This window comes from Coturnix japonica, chromosome Z (assembly GCF_001577835.2).
Source record: "Coturnix japonica isolate 7356 chromosome Z, Coturnix japonica 2.1, whole genome shotgun sequence".
In the NCBI taxonomy this organism is placed as follows: Eukaryota; Metazoa; Chordata; class Aves; order Galliformes; family Phasianidae; genus Coturnix; species Coturnix japonica.
In genome coordinates this window covers 22,537,788-22,556,186 of record NC_029547.1, presented here as the reverse complement: position 1 = coordinate 22,556,186, position 18,399 = coordinate 22,537,788, and the positions used below count along the sequence as shown (strand labels likewise).

The 18,399-nt window shown below is 39.2% G+C and overlaps 2 protein-coding genes across 3 annotated transcripts; one reads left to right on the top strand and one right to left on the bottom strand.

Annotated features, from left to right (window-relative positions):
- Positions 1-1,110: 1,110 nt before the first annotated feature.
- On the bottom strand, positions 1,111-8,680 carry ANKRA2 (ankyrin repeat family A member 2). 2 transcript variants are annotated; one of them, XM_015848852.2, is made up of 9 exons: positions 8,468-8,680; positions 7,996-8,395; positions 6,153-6,311; positions 4,709-4,774; positions 3,383-3,480; positions 3,099-3,224; positions 2,491-2,557; positions 2,311-2,391; positions 1,111-1,897 (listed from the first exon to the last, which is right to left on the bottom strand). In XM_015848852.2, exons 2-9 carry the CDS (start codon positions 8,282-8,284, stop codon positions 1,842-1,844), a joined length of 942 nt encoding a protein of 313 aa, XP_015704338.1. In that variant the 5' UTR covers positions 8,285-8,395; positions 8,468-8,680; the 3' UTR covers positions 1,111-1,841. The 2 variants fall into 2 exon arrangements, with proteins under 2 accessions (XP_015704338.1, XP_015704340.1); XM_015848854.2 differs by having other exon boundaries at positions 7,996-8,371.
- Positions 8,681-8,752: 72 nt separating this feature from the next.
- On the top strand, positions 8,753-17,285 carry UTP15 (UTP15 small subunit processome component). The gene is made up of 12 exons (XM_015848851.1): positions 8,753-8,993; positions 9,520-9,612; positions 9,694-9,878; positions 10,891-11,069; positions 11,699-11,824; positions 12,398-12,533; positions 13,358-13,442; positions 14,863-15,012; positions 15,172-15,273; positions 15,485-15,618; positions 16,129-16,187; positions 16,686-17,285. Exons 1-12 carry the CDS (start codon positions 8,904-8,906, stop codon positions 16,907-16,909), a joined length of 1,563 nt encoding a protein of 520 aa, XP_015704337.1. The 5' UTR covers positions 8,753-8,903; the 3' UTR covers positions 16,910-17,285.
- The last annotated feature ends 1,114 nt before the right edge of the window (positions 17,286-18,399 follow it).

The following is an 18,399-nucleotide window of genomic DNA, read 5'->3' as shown; positions in this document are numbered from 1 at the left end:
CCTTAATGAGAAAAGACAACTCATTAGCAATTTGAAATGCTGTCATTCACCTTCAAATGTAAATATTTTAATGCGCCATAAGAAATTACCTTGGGGAATGAGAATCAACATGTAGTCAAATTTTGATCTCAGACGTTTCTAGTTCCTCGGGTATTGTGGCATGCTGTGGTGAGGAAATGCTGTACAGCACCCAGACCTGAGGGTTCCAGTCGTTCCAAGGTAACTCCTGTTGTTTTAAGAACCCTGCACCAGCAGCTGTGGCAACTGCTCACTGAGAGCCAGCAGGCTGATACTTCAAAATTTGGTTATTAAGCACTTGTCAGTGGTTCCCACAAGGACCACAGGAAACTCCACTTTGTTATTCACTGCTTTAGCAGCACAAGGTTATGTTATGGAAAGGGCTCTTAATGCAGGAAAAGAGCTTCTGAAGAGACAACCACCTTCCCCTTGCACTCATTTTCTGATCTTAGTTGTTATTTGATATTAATGCTTGAAATTACACTGCTACAGTGCTACACGCTGCTTCTGGAAAGCAAATTGTAAATTTGGTTTATTACCCATTGACTGAGAAAGAAAGGAGGGGTGCAGAGGTATATTTGTGTGTACAGATGACAGACCTCTAGTGGACACAATTACTAAGTGCTTATGTAAACATTGCACGGTGGACACGTGTACTATCAGAGGGAAAACAAACTTCTGGAGTCTATTTAAAATGTTTTTTTTCATTGTATGTGTAAAAATATCACATGCTCATCACTCCAGGTTAGTTTTGACTGGGTGCGGGGTCTCAGAAAATCATTTAACACTGCCTGCTTTTCCAACAATTCAAAACCATAGTGCTGTTCTAGCTCAAGCAGCTACGTCAGGGCATGGAAAGTACCACACATCAGCTGAAGGCAGCTGGACTGCAGTAGGTTTTGGCTTCTTATCCCACACTGTTGATAATCTTCTGCTCGGCCAGTACAGGGAGGATATTTAGGAGCTAACTATTCTACACCTGGAATTTCTTATACCAGGTAAGTTTATACAAAGAACACTTCGGTCCAGTTGTTTTGTGAATACCACAAGAAGGCAGAAGGATGTGGAAATAAATCAGCCAGGAATCAAAACTACCACCAAGGTAATTAAATTTATTCTTAAAAATCATACAAAGACAATAATTGACACAATTATATTAGCTGAAAATCTTGAAAACAATCACATTTGGCACACATTTGGATACTATTAACAGTAAAAACATCTATTTTCTATGGTGACATACCTCAGATTCTAAGCAGTCATCTTCCTGTGAATGTGTATCAATGATAAGATCAAGAAGAACACTTGGCACTGTACCATTCAGTGCACTATGTGAACACTTACAGAGTGAAAACAGGTTTTATTCAGTTTTTCATGCATGACAACAGACCTTTTCTTACAAGGTTGTATAAAATACAATTAAGAAAAGGATGACATCATAGATTTCTATGAAAGAGGAAGCATATTCAAAAGCTTAAGTCATGGGTGTCCAACCTGTTGGCTTGTCTGGGCTGAACTCAGTGAATAGGAATTATCTTGGGATGCAAATATGTAGGTTGTTTCAAAAGTAACATATCCCATTTATTTCCATGGAAACTACAACTAATAGATACAGCACAGTACCACAGTCTGACAGAGCCACTGACATGATGATGTGGGACAGGGGGCAGGCCACAGGTTGGACATACCTGGCTTAAGTAAAACCAACAAATAGCTTAACTGAGGTAAACTTACAAAACAAACACCTCTTTTCAGCCATTATGGGGCTAAAATGGAGTCAAAGCCTCCAAGATGAGAACTGACAGCCATGGAAGAGCCAGCTGTTACTCCTTGATACTTTGAAGTAGCTTTAATAAATGAGACTCAATGACCTGTTGAACTAAAGCCAAGAAACGATCTGATTAATCAGGGTTGAATGTTCAAGTCGTTAAGGTCTTTAATGTTTTTTTTCTGGTAGATGCTGACAGAGAGAAATTAACTTATTCTGAGAAAGGAGTTTACATCCCCTTCAGAAAAGAAGCACCTCATATAATAAAAAAACAAATAAATGGTTTGAAGACAGATGGGTCTTGGGGATGATGATCTGTTCTCTTGATTGAATAGGCATATGCCAAGCAAATCTTAAAATGTATAAATGGCTTATTACAAACTATGTCTCTCAAGCATTTTGAGATTGAGCTTTTGAAGGAGTCCTGCATTTAGATACCTCTGAAATCACTGGTTCCCCCAGCAGCTGCATGATCAAGGAGCAGCAAAAAGAAAAATCAAAGGATGTACATTTGCAATACCTACCACTTCGATAGCCCAAGGCTACAGCCAAATCCATGGAATTATAGCCAGCATCTGTTTCGATAGTTGGATCAGCACCACTTTCTGTGCAAAACATGTAAAGAAAACCAAGTCAGATTTCTGACAATAAGAACTGAAAGCAGCACATACATACGGATAATTCATTTTGGATAGGCTCCTTACCAAGAAGAATTTTTACACATTTCACATGGTTCCCATGGACTGCATACAGTAGAGGTGTACCTCCATTCTGCAAAAGCAGGAAAAAGACTTAGAACACTTAGCAATTGAGTGGCCTGCAATTTTAAGTCCTTAACATACCAGTATAGTCCCATATATCACATACTCATCCCTGGAGGCATTCAAGGCCAGGCTGGATGTGGCTCTGGCCAGCCTGGTCTAGTGGCTGGCAACCCTGCCTACAGCAGGGAGGTTGATACTAGATGATCTTTGAGGTCCCTTTCAACCCAGGCCATTCTGTGGTATCAGAACGAGACTGCATGAGTTTTACACAAAAAATCAGATTATCGGTTTTAGTTCTTTATAACTTCCAATTTTTTTTTTTTTCATCTACAGATGACACTAAAAGCTCACACTTCTAATAGGTCTCAGCATTAGTTTCAATCTCTTTTTTACCAGAAAGTCAGAATTAGCAGTGCCAACTTTTATGTTATCAAAGAATATCCTATGTAAGACTGGGAGAACAATTTTAAAATCCAAGCCAACCCTGTGCTCTGCTTCAAAGTTCTGACCAAAGCATACACTGATGTAAACTCAAGCTAGAGACTTACCCAGTCATATTCATTGACATCAACTCCACAGTCGAGCAGCATTTTCACAATATCTGTGTACCCCTTACTGCAAGCCAGTGAGAGGGCGCTTTCTCGCCCTTTCCCCAAAATCTGAGGATCTGCACCCTGAAATAATGGAAACAAAGGAATAAAGCAGGTTAACCAGTTTGTTTTGAAGTGAGATTTTACAAGTTTTAAGTATATAGTAGAACTGATAACACTTAGGGAAAATAAGCTACAAAGTAAATTAAGATATTAAAATGATGCGTGCTCTTTTTCCTTACATTCTGGAGGAGAAATTCCACTACTGCTATCTGCCCATGAGCTGCAGCCCACATCAGAGGGGTAAATCCTTCTTCATCCTTATGATTGATTACGTTTTCTGTTCAAAGCAAAATATACAATTTATTAATCCCTTTCACTAATATACGGTATGAGCTGGAAGAGCGAATGCTTAGGCATATCCATTGTGAATGGACTGAGGTAGGAGCGTGTTCTGAAGTCATTCAAACCTTAACTGTAAAAATGAATTTATATCTATAACAGCGGTGGTGAAATATTGTCCAAGGGAAAATAAATAAAAAGACTAAAATAAAATTTAGTAGTTGATGTTTTATTTCTAGGCTCTATAAACCCAGCTCTGATTTTACTCAGAAAAAAAGTTCTAAGTTGTATTACAGACAACTTTGTTTTTGGAAAGAAGTCCTACCCAGAAAGTAAAGAAATACATTCTGCGTTACTCTTTAGAAGGCACTTTTTGAACAGTGAGCTACAGACTCAAAGAATTAGGCTGTAAAACAACATAGATAGTATGACCCCATTCTCCCCAAGCAATTCAGGTAATCAGCAGGTTGCTACATGGAAACAATTGAAGTCTACACGAAGAAAAAAAAGGAAAACTTTTTTTTTGTTGTTTTGTTTTGTTTTTAACCAACTGAATTGGCTGGATTATTCACTTCCTGCTTTCTATGAAAGTTATAACAGAAGGTCTGAAAACAAGCCTGGTTATTAACAAGAGAATAAGAATATATTGTTAACAGTACTCAATTAAATATAATACAGATGTAAAAGTTGAAATCTTCTCTATGCATTACAGACACAATTACCATGCTGAAGAATACCACACAACTTGGAATGAGTAGTGCTCTTATATAGCAATCACGATCCATAGCTTAAATTACCAACATACAGTTGTATATGTTGATCAATTAAATAGAATCTGAAAGCTTCAATTAATAGGATGTGTTTAAATGATAAATAACAGCAACAACAACAAAAATCAAGAAAAAAAAAATCAAGCCAACTTTACCTCTTTTGACAGAGCTAACATTCTCCAAAAGATTATAGATCACCCATACAATGGGGGAAGCAGGGGAAATAATGGATTTCTCAACCTCCATCAATGTTAATGTCTCATTTTAAATGCAAATCAAAGCACTGAGTGAAAATCAAGAGTCATAGAAAGCAATAGTTCACCTGCAAAGAATAGCTATCTCAAAAGTCAAAAGTTGGGAGTTTCTACTGTACCAGATTTGAAGATGTCTTTAATAGCTTCAGGATACAAATGCAAGAGATAAAGAAGGAGGTATTTAATCTTCCCTCAGACTCACCCTGTTCAATACGTGTAGCCAGATACAACATTTCTCCCTGAGCAGCCAGCTGGTGAACTGATAAAGCTGCAGAAATGAAAGCAAGAAGAGGTGATACACAAATCAGTTTTCATTCTGATGTTTGGTGGTGGGCATAGAACATCTGTTGACTTGAGCTATACAGAGTCCAGACATGACAGTGCAGATATGTATCACCATTTACTCTGAATCATTAAATGTAAGACCTTTCCAAACAATTTCATAGGTTTCCATAGTTTTTTAATTAATGTAGAAATTATACTGAAAGTAAAAGGTGCCTCTTATGTTGACTTCTCAGAAGGCAACATGCTTCCCTCTCCGGTCAGCAACCTAAGCATATATTAAGAACATTTATCAAATGAAAACAAACTTATTTTGATCTTTTCTGATTGTGTAATTTACAAATGATATTTATAATGCAAAGAGATCACAATCTATCTGGAAGCCCCAAACGTGACTCTTATTCTCTTTGATGTGGGACAGAGCAGACATTACAGAACTATGTACAACGTGACATCTACATGAGTTTTTTTTTTGTTTTTTTTTTTTTTAATTAAATTTTTTAATCAAATAATAAAAAAATTTTAATCAAAACCAGCCATAAGGACAGCAGAACTTTTAAGGAGTCACTTGAGAGAGAACTCTCTGATCCCACAGTAAATCAGTAAATACTGCACAGGCGCATAGTTCTGACAGTCACAACCTGGGTCAAATCTGAAAGATGCTCAGGAAGAATTATAAATAATAAATGATCTCTGATCTATACAATAAGAAAATCAGGTAATGATTACATAATATGTAAGCATACCATGTCCTTTTTTTTTCCTTCTTTTTTTTTCTTTTTTTCTTCCCCCCCCCCCCCTTCACTGCACAAAGGCTTGATTCCTTTTTCTGAAAGACTGTGTATTTTGGTCAGGCTGAGGTCTATGTCAAGATGTGTTTTTCCCAGTTTATTTAACACTGGCCTAACTCAGTTTAAGAAAGATGCACACTCAAGATTTAAAAGTAACTTAAAAAGAGTAGTTCATAGGAGGCCTGTAAATCTTGAAGTAGATCACAGAGAAAAAGCTTAAAACTAAGAATTAAAAAGCTTTTGAATAGAATAAGTGTCTTCTTGGTTTTCAAGATGCATGGTAACTGACATTTTCAGCAGTCTGGAGCACTTAACCTTCATAAATTCTGAAAATAATTACATCAAGCACATAAGCTTAAAGCTCCAAAAGGATCAGAAAAACCATTCTCTCTGCTTTTCAAATCAAGAACTGGACCCTTTTCTGGAAAATGCACATCAGTCATGAACTCGAAACAGGCCGGAACACTGTGACATTAGACCATGTTTTCTTCCTATGTTAAACTCTTATTAAAGTGAGCATTGAACTTGCAGTTCACAACATAGTTATTAACTGAAAGACAGAAGGATACTTACAATTTACAAGCAGAGGTGTTGTGGAGACTTCATTTCCCCTATGTTTGTTAGTTAGGGTAGTTGATTGTTTTATTGGTGAGAAATGCTTAGTAGTTGATGGAGTATAAACATGTCTTACTTGGATACCAGGTGAAGGAGAAGTACGGATGTTGCATTCAGCTACATCAGAGAAAACAGACATAATTTCAGTCTCAGGAAGAGAATCAAATCACAGCCACAGATTCTCATCAAGTTAGAAAGCACTGATACCGTAAGATCTTTCAAACACACATAGTAATGAGCTATGTGGCATTTTTCTACTGTGTACTATGTGAGTTGAACAAAGAGCTGTTTTCAGTTCTGACAAAAAACAATGTTAGTAGCCCACATGTTAAGTATGGCATATCACCCAGAGACAATCTGCTGTTCAAGTGAGGAGACTCTTTGCCTAGATCTATAACGCATCTGGCATGGACTTATTCCTTGGCATTCAATACTCTTGCTAGTACTCTGCAGATCAAAGAATATGATGCAGCTCTGGTCTTCAACAGGACTTCTTCCACTAACAATGGATAAAATTATAACTACATTACGGATGTCTTATGTTTGTCCATCAGGAAAAGAGATATTCCAAACCAGCTTACAGAAAATGCAACAGAAGTGGCTGTGAAGCTCATTATTGAAGGGTTTAAAGCCAGTGTGCACTAGTAATTAGTGACAGGAAACTAATTGACATGCACATAGAATTTACTGTATAGAGACCCTTGTGGTCATAAATCCAAGAACAAATTTCGTAAGAGAACCAGTAAGAAGAACTGGGTTAAAGGATAAACACAAATTCCACTTTGTTTGCCAAGCAGCTACAGCCAGTTATCAAATTAAGCGACCTTCCAGGGATTTTTGCTCCTGGATCTGCAGGACTACTACTAAAAGGTTTGCGATTGTTATCTAAGAAACACAACACTATTGCTGACAGGTCTAAATCTCTCGTACAAGTCTGCAGCTCCACTAGAAAAGATTTGGGGCCTTTAAACACAGATCACAGACATGAAAATCCACAGTAGGTCTGGGTTTGTATTTGCTGTAGGAATAGAGTCAAATGCAACATAATGAAATGACAAGCTACTCAAGAGTCCGAAATACAGAAGCAAACACTGAAAAAAAACCCACACTTTTTTAAAGAGTAAATAGAATTCTTACATTCCTTTTTCCCCATCGATACACTCTGCCATTAGAGAGCACAGATCAATCCTTGTGAAGCTGGACAGAAGTGGTTAGAGATCAGCTGCAGGGAACAATTTACAGAATGGTAGCAGCATTCACTTTCAAACTGAACCAGCAAGATGATCACTACAGTGGCTACAGGCTTTGTACAGCCATATGGATCTGACAAAGTCAACTGCATGACTGATGTTACTCTGTCATTGTAGTAGTGGAAAAATATGGTCCAGAAAGCTACTGAAGTTGAAATGACCACACAGTGCTTTCAGTAAAGTCTTGTGAAGATATGTACATTTGAAGTAGTATAGCTCATCTTAGACTTTCATCTAAGAGAGCTTGCTACCAGAAATAACTTTGTTTATAAAAATCTGTGTAAGCTCGTTATAAATTAAAAGCTTTTTGTGCTGTTATTTCTTCAACTTTTTTGATTAAAAAAAACAAACCAACAAACCTAAAAGCATAATAAAAAAATCCTGGGGGAAACAAATTATACAGTAATAAACCACGATGCACATAAAAAATGCTATCAGGAAATATCTTAGATGCTATTACTGATTAACACACATACATGGCAGAGGCTTTTTAAAAAATGCAGCATGATAAAATGGTCTAGACATAACAACTTGTACCATAAAAGTTCAACCTTTAAACAGGACAGACGCCACTTCCAGATCAGAATTAACTTGGTCTTGAATATTTTTACTGTCCTCCTCATTCAGAGACTTCACAAATCGCGAGCAGACGTTCATATCAAATCTATTGGGTAAAATGAACTTCATGCCCATGGCCACGTTCTGGGATGGGCCCTCCTCTGTGCTGGAGTCGAGCTGGTGCTCCACCTTGATGTCTGGCATGGGTGGAAGGCTGTAAGTAGTGGTGCACTCTTCCACAATGAGCTGTGCCCCAGTATCTATGTTAGCTGAGGATGCCATGGCTTCAGCTATGTGGACTATTATGAACTCATGATTTCCAGCCTAGAGCAGCTCCGGTCAACCAAGCTCCAAAGGAGGAGATCCAACCTGCAGCCAAACACAGATAAGACACTAAAGCAACACATAAAAAAACACTGTACACATATCAGACTTATCACCTTTGCTTTAGGTAGCGAAATTTACCTAACATAAAACACAAACGACGAGAAGACGACAGGCCCTTTTTTCAGCCAGCAGACGGAGGAAGGCCCTGAGGGAAGCTGCAGCCAGAGCCAGCAGGACCCAGGCAGAGCCAGGCAGGCCGTGACCGCGCTCCCTGCCCGGCCTGCCCTGCGATGAGGAGCAAGCACCGCCACACCGCCCCCACGGCCTATAAACCATCACTTCCGCCTCACCGGGGAATATAAGGGGTGTTTAGACGTCACTTCCGCCTGTCCGCATTGCGATTGGCCAGATGTAGGCGCGCACTGATGACGTTTACCAGCCGGCGTGCCGTCCGTCCGCGAGGCGGTGTGATTTTAGCTATGGCGGCGCGGCGTGGCCTGCAGTGAGGCGGCACGTCCCGCATCGCTCTCTCGGAGCCCTCCCTTCTCCTCACAGCCCCTTCTTTTAGTCAGCCATGGCATCGTACAAGCCCGTCGTCATCCCGGCGGTACCGAAGCTTGGGGAGAAGATCACACAGGACACGCTGTACTGGCGGGGATACAAGGTGGGAAGGGCCTCAGCGGGCCATGCTCGTAGCGTAACTCAGCACCGTTTGCAGCTGGTATCTGTATCCCAGGCTGTCCTGGAGTATTCATTAACTGCTGCTGTTATCAGTTAATAGGGCTTTTATTTTCTTTCCCCTTTGGAAGTGTGTGATTAATGGCACAGTTATGGAGTGGGAAGAGGGAAAAGAACATTAAACATTAACATTAGGTTGGATGTTAGGGGGAAGTTCTTCACTAGGAGAGTGGTTAGGCCCTGGAACAGGCTGCCCAGGGAAGTTGTGGATGCCCCTTCCTTGGAGGTGTTCAAGGCCAGGTTGGACGGGGCCCTGGGCAACCTGATCTAGTAAATGTGTATGTTTGGTGGCCCTGCCAGGCAGGGGGTTGGAACTACATGATCCTTGAGGTCCCTTCCAACCCGGGTCATTCTGTGATTCTGTGTGAAAAAGAAACCTAATAGGGTGACGTTTCGGAGATAATTTTGTTCCAAATACGTGTATTTAATTGTCTTTATTTTGTCTCTTTTAGACGCCTGTTCAGATTAAGGAGTTTGGTGCAATAAATAAAATAGACTTCTCTCCAGTTCCTCCGTATAACTATGCTGTCACAGCCTCTTCAAGGGTGAGTGGCTGTTGTGAGGTTATGTTGCTGCTTTTCAACTGATGCCCCTTGAGTAAAGATAATGTCTTCTTGTTTTGCTAGATCCACATTTATGGACGCTATTCTCAGGAACCAATTAAGACGTTTTCTCGCTTCAAAGATGCTGCCTATTGTGCCACGTATAGGGATGATGGCAAATTGCTTGTTGCTGGCAGCGAGGAAGGCAGCATTCGCCTCTTTGATATCAGTGGGAGAGCACCCCTGAGGCAATTTGATGGTCATACAAAGTAAGGCAATCCTGCTCTTTGCATGTATAAGTTTACTTTGTGTGTCTACATGTTTTGCATGTTGCTAAAAACATGAGCAGTATTAATCAGATGCTTGCAACTGCTGCATGTATTACTGAAGAGTAGATTTTAAAATTGAGTTCTGAATTGCACTGACAATGTTGTTTTTAATTCTAAGTATGACTTGAGTATGTGGAAGAATAAGTACGTATTCTAACTCAGGGAGAAGCCTGTTGATGTGTTACATAGACATAGTCTCATGCCTCCATGTGCTGACTGACAAATTTTATTTGTTGCTAGGAGGAACAGTTATTTCACTTTAAAAGCAAAACAAAAACAAACACAAAAACACATCTGGGTGGGGAAAAATTTGGAAGAGGATTTCTGTTGTTCCAGATAGAAAACAGTGGTAATACTTTGATTTGACAAATTACTGCCCTTTCAAGACCTATAAGTGACTTTTCTTTATGGGGAGTAACAATCATCCTCCCTCATAGGAAAGCACCCACAGAGAACTTGAGACTGTATTTCCATTTGAGCTCTCTGCTTTTAGATAAGGCATTACCTTATGTCATATCTCTCAGGTTAGCCTAAATATAATAAAATCCCTGTTGTTATATTAGTAATTTCAACAGTGATTTTGAGGGTCACAAAGTGTCCAACCTTGTCTTACTTAAAGCTCAATGTTGTAAACGTGGTCCAAAGAATTAAACTGGCACGCAGACCTCTTAAGTAATAAAGGTAGGATTTACATCTCTCAAGCAAACAGCCAGTAGTCCTCTAATGCTTTCCAGGTACATCTGGTGTGATCCAAGATGAAAGATCCTTTTCTGGCTGAAAGTATAAAACCTAAATTGTTCTTAAGCTCTGAACTGAGGGTCTGCAGCTTCCAATAGCTAATACTTTGTGCTTTCAGGCTAGAGAGAATGCCTTCCTTTAACAAGTTTTTGATGTGGTGTTATGGAAATGACAGAATATTTTAACTTTGGCTGTTGTGGACTTTGGTTTCTAGAGCTGTTCATGTGGTGGGCTTCCTGTCTGATAAATACCGAATATTTTCTGGTGGTGATGATTATTCATCGAATCTGTGGGATATTCCGAGTGCTACAGAAATAGTGTCCTACAGTGAGCATAGTGACTATGTGAGATGTGGCTGTGCGAGTAAACTGAATGGAGATGTCTTTATAACAGGTTTGATTTTCTTTTTTAACATATGCTTCTTTTGGCTAGAACTGAAGAAAAATGTGGGAAGCTACAGTAGTGTCTTGTAGTGTGTTGTTTTTCTTTTGCTTGCTTTTCAAGCCAAATACTGTTGTTTGTGGGGGATGTTTGTAAGCGTTAAACATCTTGCTTTATCCTGTTAAGGTTAATGGGACTGTTCTGACTTGCTTTTGAAAGCTGAAGAAAAGCTGTGAATGTGTGCATTCACTTGACCTGATGTTTTTGTGATGTTTCAGTAGAGCAGTAGTTATGTTGTAGTTTGTACACCTTAAAACCTTAAGAATGAAATATCTGTTCAGGAGTATTTAAAATCAGTTGCTTTTGATTTTCTGACCAGCAGCTTTTTATTAATTTATGCTGAAATTGTAAATTAAAGTAGTATGAAAAAATCTAGTATTTCTGGCATTAGAGGTCACTAGGCACTAGGTTCCAGTGGTTTTTCTGGTATATTAACTTGAGTAAACCACTAGAATTTTTAAATACATGGTTTAAAGCTGTTTCTGTTTGGCAGGAGCTCCTTGAAATTGTAGCATGTTGCTGTTTTACTTCCTGAAATAACTTAAGGTATATAACTGAATCTATTTATGGTGTTGTTTCAGGTTCCTATGATCACACTGTGAAGGTATTTGATGCACGAACAAAGAGCAGTGTCATGACAATAGAACATGGCCACCCTGTGGAGAGTGTCCTTCTTTTCCCTTCTGGAGGTCTTCTAGTGTCTGCAGGTACTTGAATAAAATTAGCTTAGTACTCAATTTAAAGCACACGGAAAACTATTCCAGTTGGTTCCTCCTTGTGTGGTGTTTTAATTTGGCCATGTATTGTTAAGTATGTATCTCAGATCTGCCATGGGAGTCTGTTGATCTTCACGGTGAAGCCAGTGGTCTTCTTGTCTCTGATTTGCTTTTCTTGTAATCAGTCAAGAATAGTTGTACATTTTTAAGGAAGTGGTACAGACTTAACTGGTCCAGTGCTAAAGTGAAGGGATGAATATTTAAGAAACATTTTGGAAAGGTGTGACAGTATTCTTCTCTTAATATCACACAGCAAGGTTCTTATTCTCTTGCTGTCACGTGAGAAGTCTTATGATCCAGTGGCATATAAATCCTTTTTGTGGAGAGTATGTTGTCATTCAGTATCATTCAGTTGTGACTGCAAAACGACCTAAAAAAAAAGTCAGATGTGGGGGGTGAATGGGTACAGAAACCTCTGTGCTGCAGAGGTACTGTATTACTGTGTGAAAACTTACAAAATTTGTGTGTATCTGTCCAACTGTTCTGTGTGCTTCTTTCTTATAGGAGGTCGGTATGTCAAAGTTTGGGATGTACTAAAAGGTGGACAATTACTAGTTTCACTTAAAAATCATCATAAAACTGTGACTTGCTTATGCCTGAACAGCTCTGGACAAAGGTTACTGTCAGGATCCCTGGACAGGTTTGTATGTTTTGTGACTTCTCTGTGATTTACATTTTTTTTTAGATTTTTTTCCCCCCTTTGGAAGTAATTCTACATCAGCATGAAGCTGGGTACATTTATTAAGCTTAAAACTTTCTAGCTGTTAGGGATGTAATGTGTTTAAAAAATATGTATTGTGTCCTCCTGGAAATGAGACTGTCAACAGAAGGAGTGTACCCAAGGTGCAGAGGTGTAATGTGTCCTTCTTCAAGCCATGCAGTCATGAAGCATGAGGTGTGAAGGATCGCACCAGCCATGTAGTTATTGGTCAGTCAGTGATTGTAACAACGGAGCTCATACTTATTTTAGGATCATTATTTGTTTTGTTCTTTTTATTTCCAATTTGTGAATTTCTTCTCACCTTCAACCAAATCACTAAAGGGCAACTGGATGCAAGAACATCCTGAAATTGTCAATAAATTCTCTATTTGATATTTAAGAACACTTTGGAGGAAGCACTTTCCTACTGTTTTCTAATAGACGTTACTGACATTGGATTGCGACTACGTCTGTCTTCAGTTTCTTTTTCTGTCCCTGTACTGCTGTAGTTTTTGGCATAAGGATAAAACTTCCTTGTCTTTTCTGTATCTTTATTTTGGAGCCTTTCTGTTATTGCAGGAAAGATAAAAGCTAAGATGCTTGCTGGTAATGTGGTTGATATGTCTTTGTTTTGTATTTGGTTTTACTTTGTTTATATATTTGGTTTTCTTAAATGATCTCATAAAAGGTGGGAATGTAAACACAAAATTTTTATCAATGAAGCATTAGTAACATTTTTTTTTAATCATTACTGCTTCATGTAGGCATGTGAAGATATACAGTACAACTTCCTACAAAGTAGTCCACAGTTTTAACTATGCAACATCCATCCTCAGTCTTGCATTGTCGGTAAGTGCTTCAGAAATTGTTTTAGGCAAAGTAATTATTGATGACGGGTAAGTCACTTGAAGTGATTTGGTTTTTACCTTTGTTGCTATTAGGTAGTTCACAATAATACCTTACTTGTGAGTTAGGTACTGAGCATAACTACTACCCAACTGAGTTAGGGTATGTGCATAAACAAACACATATGCTAAGGCACATGTATTTTCCTTTTGGAAAAGGGAAATAAGATACTTATTTCTCTGAAGCATTTGAGTGTTGATGGTTAACTGACCAGTTAGGCAAAATTGTGAAGGTGGGCACCACTTTCTAGATCAGCTTTGTAATGATGTAGCCTCTGAAAGCTGTGTAAGAGGGACAGTGAAGGTTATTTACTCTCTTTGCTACTTTAATATCCTGCTTTTATGGAAGTGAGGGGAAACAGGCTGTGGAAATCAAGGAATCTTCCTTCCTGTATTTCCCACCTTATTCTTCCTTAGAGAGCTGGAGTTAGTTGGGTTTTGAATGAAGACTGTAATAGGGTTTATTTTTCACAGAACCACAAAATCCATTTGCTTTGAACTTGTGCTGCAGCTGCAAAACATGTGCAGTACTTGTGGTTTGGCATTTGTGTGGTTGTGTATGTATATTTTGAGACATAATTTTTTGTTTCTGGTTGACACCTGAAAATCGTGATCAAATGAGAGTGTAGAACTGATTCTGCTGGGTCAAACCAAAGGTTGGTCTGTCCTAGATTCTGCTTTCAGCCATAGCCATTAGCAGATGCTTATGTAAAACTGAAAGCAAGGAAAGTGTGTATGATGAATATCACATTGTTCTCCCAAACTCCATGGACACTTTTAGATGAAAAATTTGCTGGTTAGAATGCAGTTTCTGTGTAACTCAAATAATTTCTCTTACATAAACCTATTCAGTTTTTTCCTTGTATAAAGTTTTAACCTTCACTGAATTCCTTTTGAAGGAGTAGAGTTCTGCCTTAAACTAGTGCAACTTCCTATTTTCCTTAGGGTTTTTTAATTATTCTATTCTAAATCTGCTGCTGCTATCTGAAAATATGGTACGCATAGGATTTAAGATTTGGGCATGCCATGGATTTAGTTATTGCCATATTAACCCTTTTATTTATTTTTTAAAAACTAATTATTTACTTTTTCTTATCATAGCTGTTGAGTCAGGGAATTGTAACTGTTTACATCCAGCATGATTGTGAACTGCTTGCTTTGCATATGCACCTTTGGGGTGCAAAGAATAGTGGAAAATGACCAGGTTAAGCTAGTGGAGGTATATAAGTCTGTAGATGTGGGTAATAAAGGATTTTGCTGTGCAGCTGCAATGGAGTCTGTGACCTCATTGCCACAATAATGTATCATCACATGTCTCATAGACAAAACAGAAGGTTCCTAACTCTGTGATTTTTACATTTTAGCCTGAAGATGAAACTATAATTGTGGGCATGACCAATGGGGTGCTAAGTGTTAAACACAGAAAACCTGAAGAAAGCAAAGAAAAGTCTCAAAAGAAGAGACAACCAGCGTATAGAACCTATGTGAAAGGAAGAAATTACATGCCAAAACAGGTAGGACATAGGAGCAAATGTTCACTGAAGCAATCAAGTTTCTTATTTTGTATGTTGAGTTAAAGAAAGGAGAGATACTAAAGACAAGCTTAAATGTCTTTGTAGTATGTTTGTGTTATGCTGTCTGTGTGTTACTCAGAACTTGTGTTTCAATTCCAGGAAGATTTCTATGTCAGTAAGCCTGGAAGATGTATTTTGAGGAAATATGACAAGCTGCTGAAGAGCTTTCAGTCATCCAAGGCTCTTGATGCTGTGCTGGAGGTAAGGCTTTGTTTTTGTCTCGGCAAATCTGCTGTCATCTAATGTAGACATTTCTGTATCTCAGACTAACTTCATTGTTAGAATTGAATCAAACCTGTGTGAGTTCCCAGTATGTTTTTTGTTCATTTCGCTTTTTTGCAAATTGATTCCAACCTCTGTTTGCTGTACGAAGAAGCTGCTTTGGTACTAAACTCTTCTTATATTTGTCCAGCCACACATTAGGCTTTATACTCCTGAAGTTACGGTTGCAGTTATGCAGGAACTAATTCGCAGAGGAACCCTAAGAAGTGCGCTTGCAGGCCGAGACGAGAAGCAAATTAGTCTCCTCCTTACCTTTGTGACAAGGTACTGTTTTGCCTTAAGTTCTCTGTGACAACTTGAGACTTATTATTCTTAATGGTGTTTGCCATAGAGGATGCAGCGGACATCACGTTTGGAACTCTAGTTGCAGTCTTGCTTATGTTCTGCTTTCTAAAGTGAAGGTCTGGTATTATAGCTGTAGCACTGAAATAGTTTATACTGGCACAAAATTATTTTGCTGATACTGTGAGAACCACAAGGAGAGATAATCTTGCCCCTTTGACAGACATTTTATCCATAGTCGCTTATTTTCTGTTTCCTCAATTCAATTCATGTCTTCTTCTACCTGAGGCTTTTGCTGGTCCTCCAAGTCCCACTGCCCTTGTGAATATTGAAGTTCAAGTGCCATATGTAACTCTTTTGACTTGTATCCCTGACTGCTGCTCTGTGAGCTCTCATCAAGAGGAGAAAGTGTCTGCATGCCAGCATGATAAAGCTGCTTGTAACTTGCATTTTACAAAAACAGTGAAAGATGGATGTGTTCTGATTTTACAGGCGTGTAATCGAACCTAGGTTTACCCCAGTACTGATAACTGTTGCAGATATGATCACTGGTAAGTACAACACAGAAAAGATTCTCAGAGCCCAACAGCCAGCTTCGGTGTAAGATGAAAAGTATTATGCTTTTAAGAAACTCAGCTTTTATAAGCTTGTGCACAATTATAAACGTAGAGGTGAGAGAATGGTCCAAAAATAAACTTTGCTAGATAACTTTGACCACAATCAGTATCTAATTTGCACTACATAGGAAGCTCCTAATAGTCTCCAAATTTATTTTGATCCTTCATGTTTCTACACTGCATAGTACAAGTGACATCAGTTTTTCCAGTGAGGTAAAAATTGCATTTGAGATCATAAAAACTTCTTTTTCTGTTAGGTTGTACTTAATGTGAGTATGCATCAATAATTTATGCTGTTTTCAGGACACTGGCAAAGTTGTCTTATTTGTACTTGGGCTAGTGCTAGGTTCCTTAAGTGTATGTTTAAGTACAGAAGAACAGTTTTCATGTTTTTAGTGGATATAAGGGTCCTAAATACTCTTTTCTTTGCAGACATTTATCAGCCTGTGGTTGGACAGTCAGCGCTCGTTGATAAACAATTCTTGAGGCTTCAGGAAGCCATAGGAAGAGAAATTGACTATCAGGAAGAACTGTTAGAAGTTTTAGGGATGATGGATGCACTGTTTGCTACTTTGACTGAAAAAAGAGCTACTTACCTAGAAGAGAACAAAAGTAATGGCCTTACAAAGACTCTGGACCAGGATATAAGTATCTGAATGACATCTGACTTAACAAATAGTTATATAAACTATGTGGACTGTTTGCAGAATATCTTCCTGGATGCAGTTTTGGAGAGGCTGAGATATATAAGATAGGAAGAATTTGGTCAAGATTTTCCATGTAATATTTTTTGAACAATAGGATTTTAAAGTATCATTCCGAAGCTATTTAACTTTTAAAGCATGGTTTGTATATCCAGTACTAAATCATTGATCAATTAAAAGAGCTGGTCAGGAATTTTTTCTTCTTTTCCACCAGAAAGTTATTCAGATTTGTGTAATTTCAACATGTAATCATTTTTATTTAAGTTTAACCTCCCATCTCAGGTACTTGGAGACCAAGGAATAAAAATCAAGTGTGTGTTTGATAATACTTGACTGCATTTTGTTTTTTCTCACTGCTTTGACTCCACATCAGACTTCCAGAAATTCATACAAAATCATGGAATCACAAGGTTGGAAGGGACCTACAGGATCATCTAGTCCAACCGTCCTCCCTTTACTGTACCAACAGCAAACCACTAAGCAGTATCTCCTAGTTCCCTATCCAGAAGCCTATTGAACATGGCCAGGGATGGTTACTCCACCACCTCCCTGGGCAGCCATTCCAGTGCCTGACCACGCTGAGAGAAAAAGTTCCTTATGTCCAGTCTAAATCTCATCTGATACAACTAGGTGGTTAGTGGTATGACTTAATATGATTTTAAATAGAAGCCAAATCAATGGATACACCCTTCTGGGGGGAGCACCATGGAGGTGCGTGTGTGGGGTGTGTCACTGCTTCACCCTGTGCAGAGAAGCAGGAGTCAGTCTGCATATCTGATCTCACACTTTTTCTTCAAACCTTTAGGGAAGGAGTGCCTTTACTCTCCATACTTTAGAGCCTGTTGGGAAACAAAGCAATGTTTGCTGTTGTCTTTTCCTAATATTCAACCAACCACCTGCTGGAAGGCCAGATTTTGTTTCCTACCTCTTTATCTCCACACTCTGTCATAAATAAAGTATAGCATCTATCTACAACTAGCAGGATGCAAAGTATCGCTGCATCCCATACCCGACGCTACATCTCCACTCTCTCTGCTCATGAAAAACGCTGTCCGAATGGGCCTGGGAGTCAACACCGTGTAGTTGGGAATAGTTAAAGGAAGTACGGCAGCTCGACAGCCCCGGAGCGGCGATGCAGGGCTGGGTTGAGGCCGCCCCGTCCCCATGCGGCCGTGAGAGGGCAGCGCAGCGCTCCTAGAGCCGCCCGGGGCCGAGGTAGTGGTACCTTGAGGAGCTCAGGCTCTCGTAATAAGGGGGCAGCTTGGGAGGAGGCTGTGTGACCTCAGTGCATTTGGCTGGAAAAGAGTCAGTGAACAGAGAGCTGTACTGTGCCAGTTCTGTGCCTCATCTCCTGTGTGGCTGTGTTCAGGAGTAGGAGCCCCAGCTGAATCAGATTCAGAGCTGCAGTTGTGCTCCTGCTTTATACACAGTTGGTGCTGGAG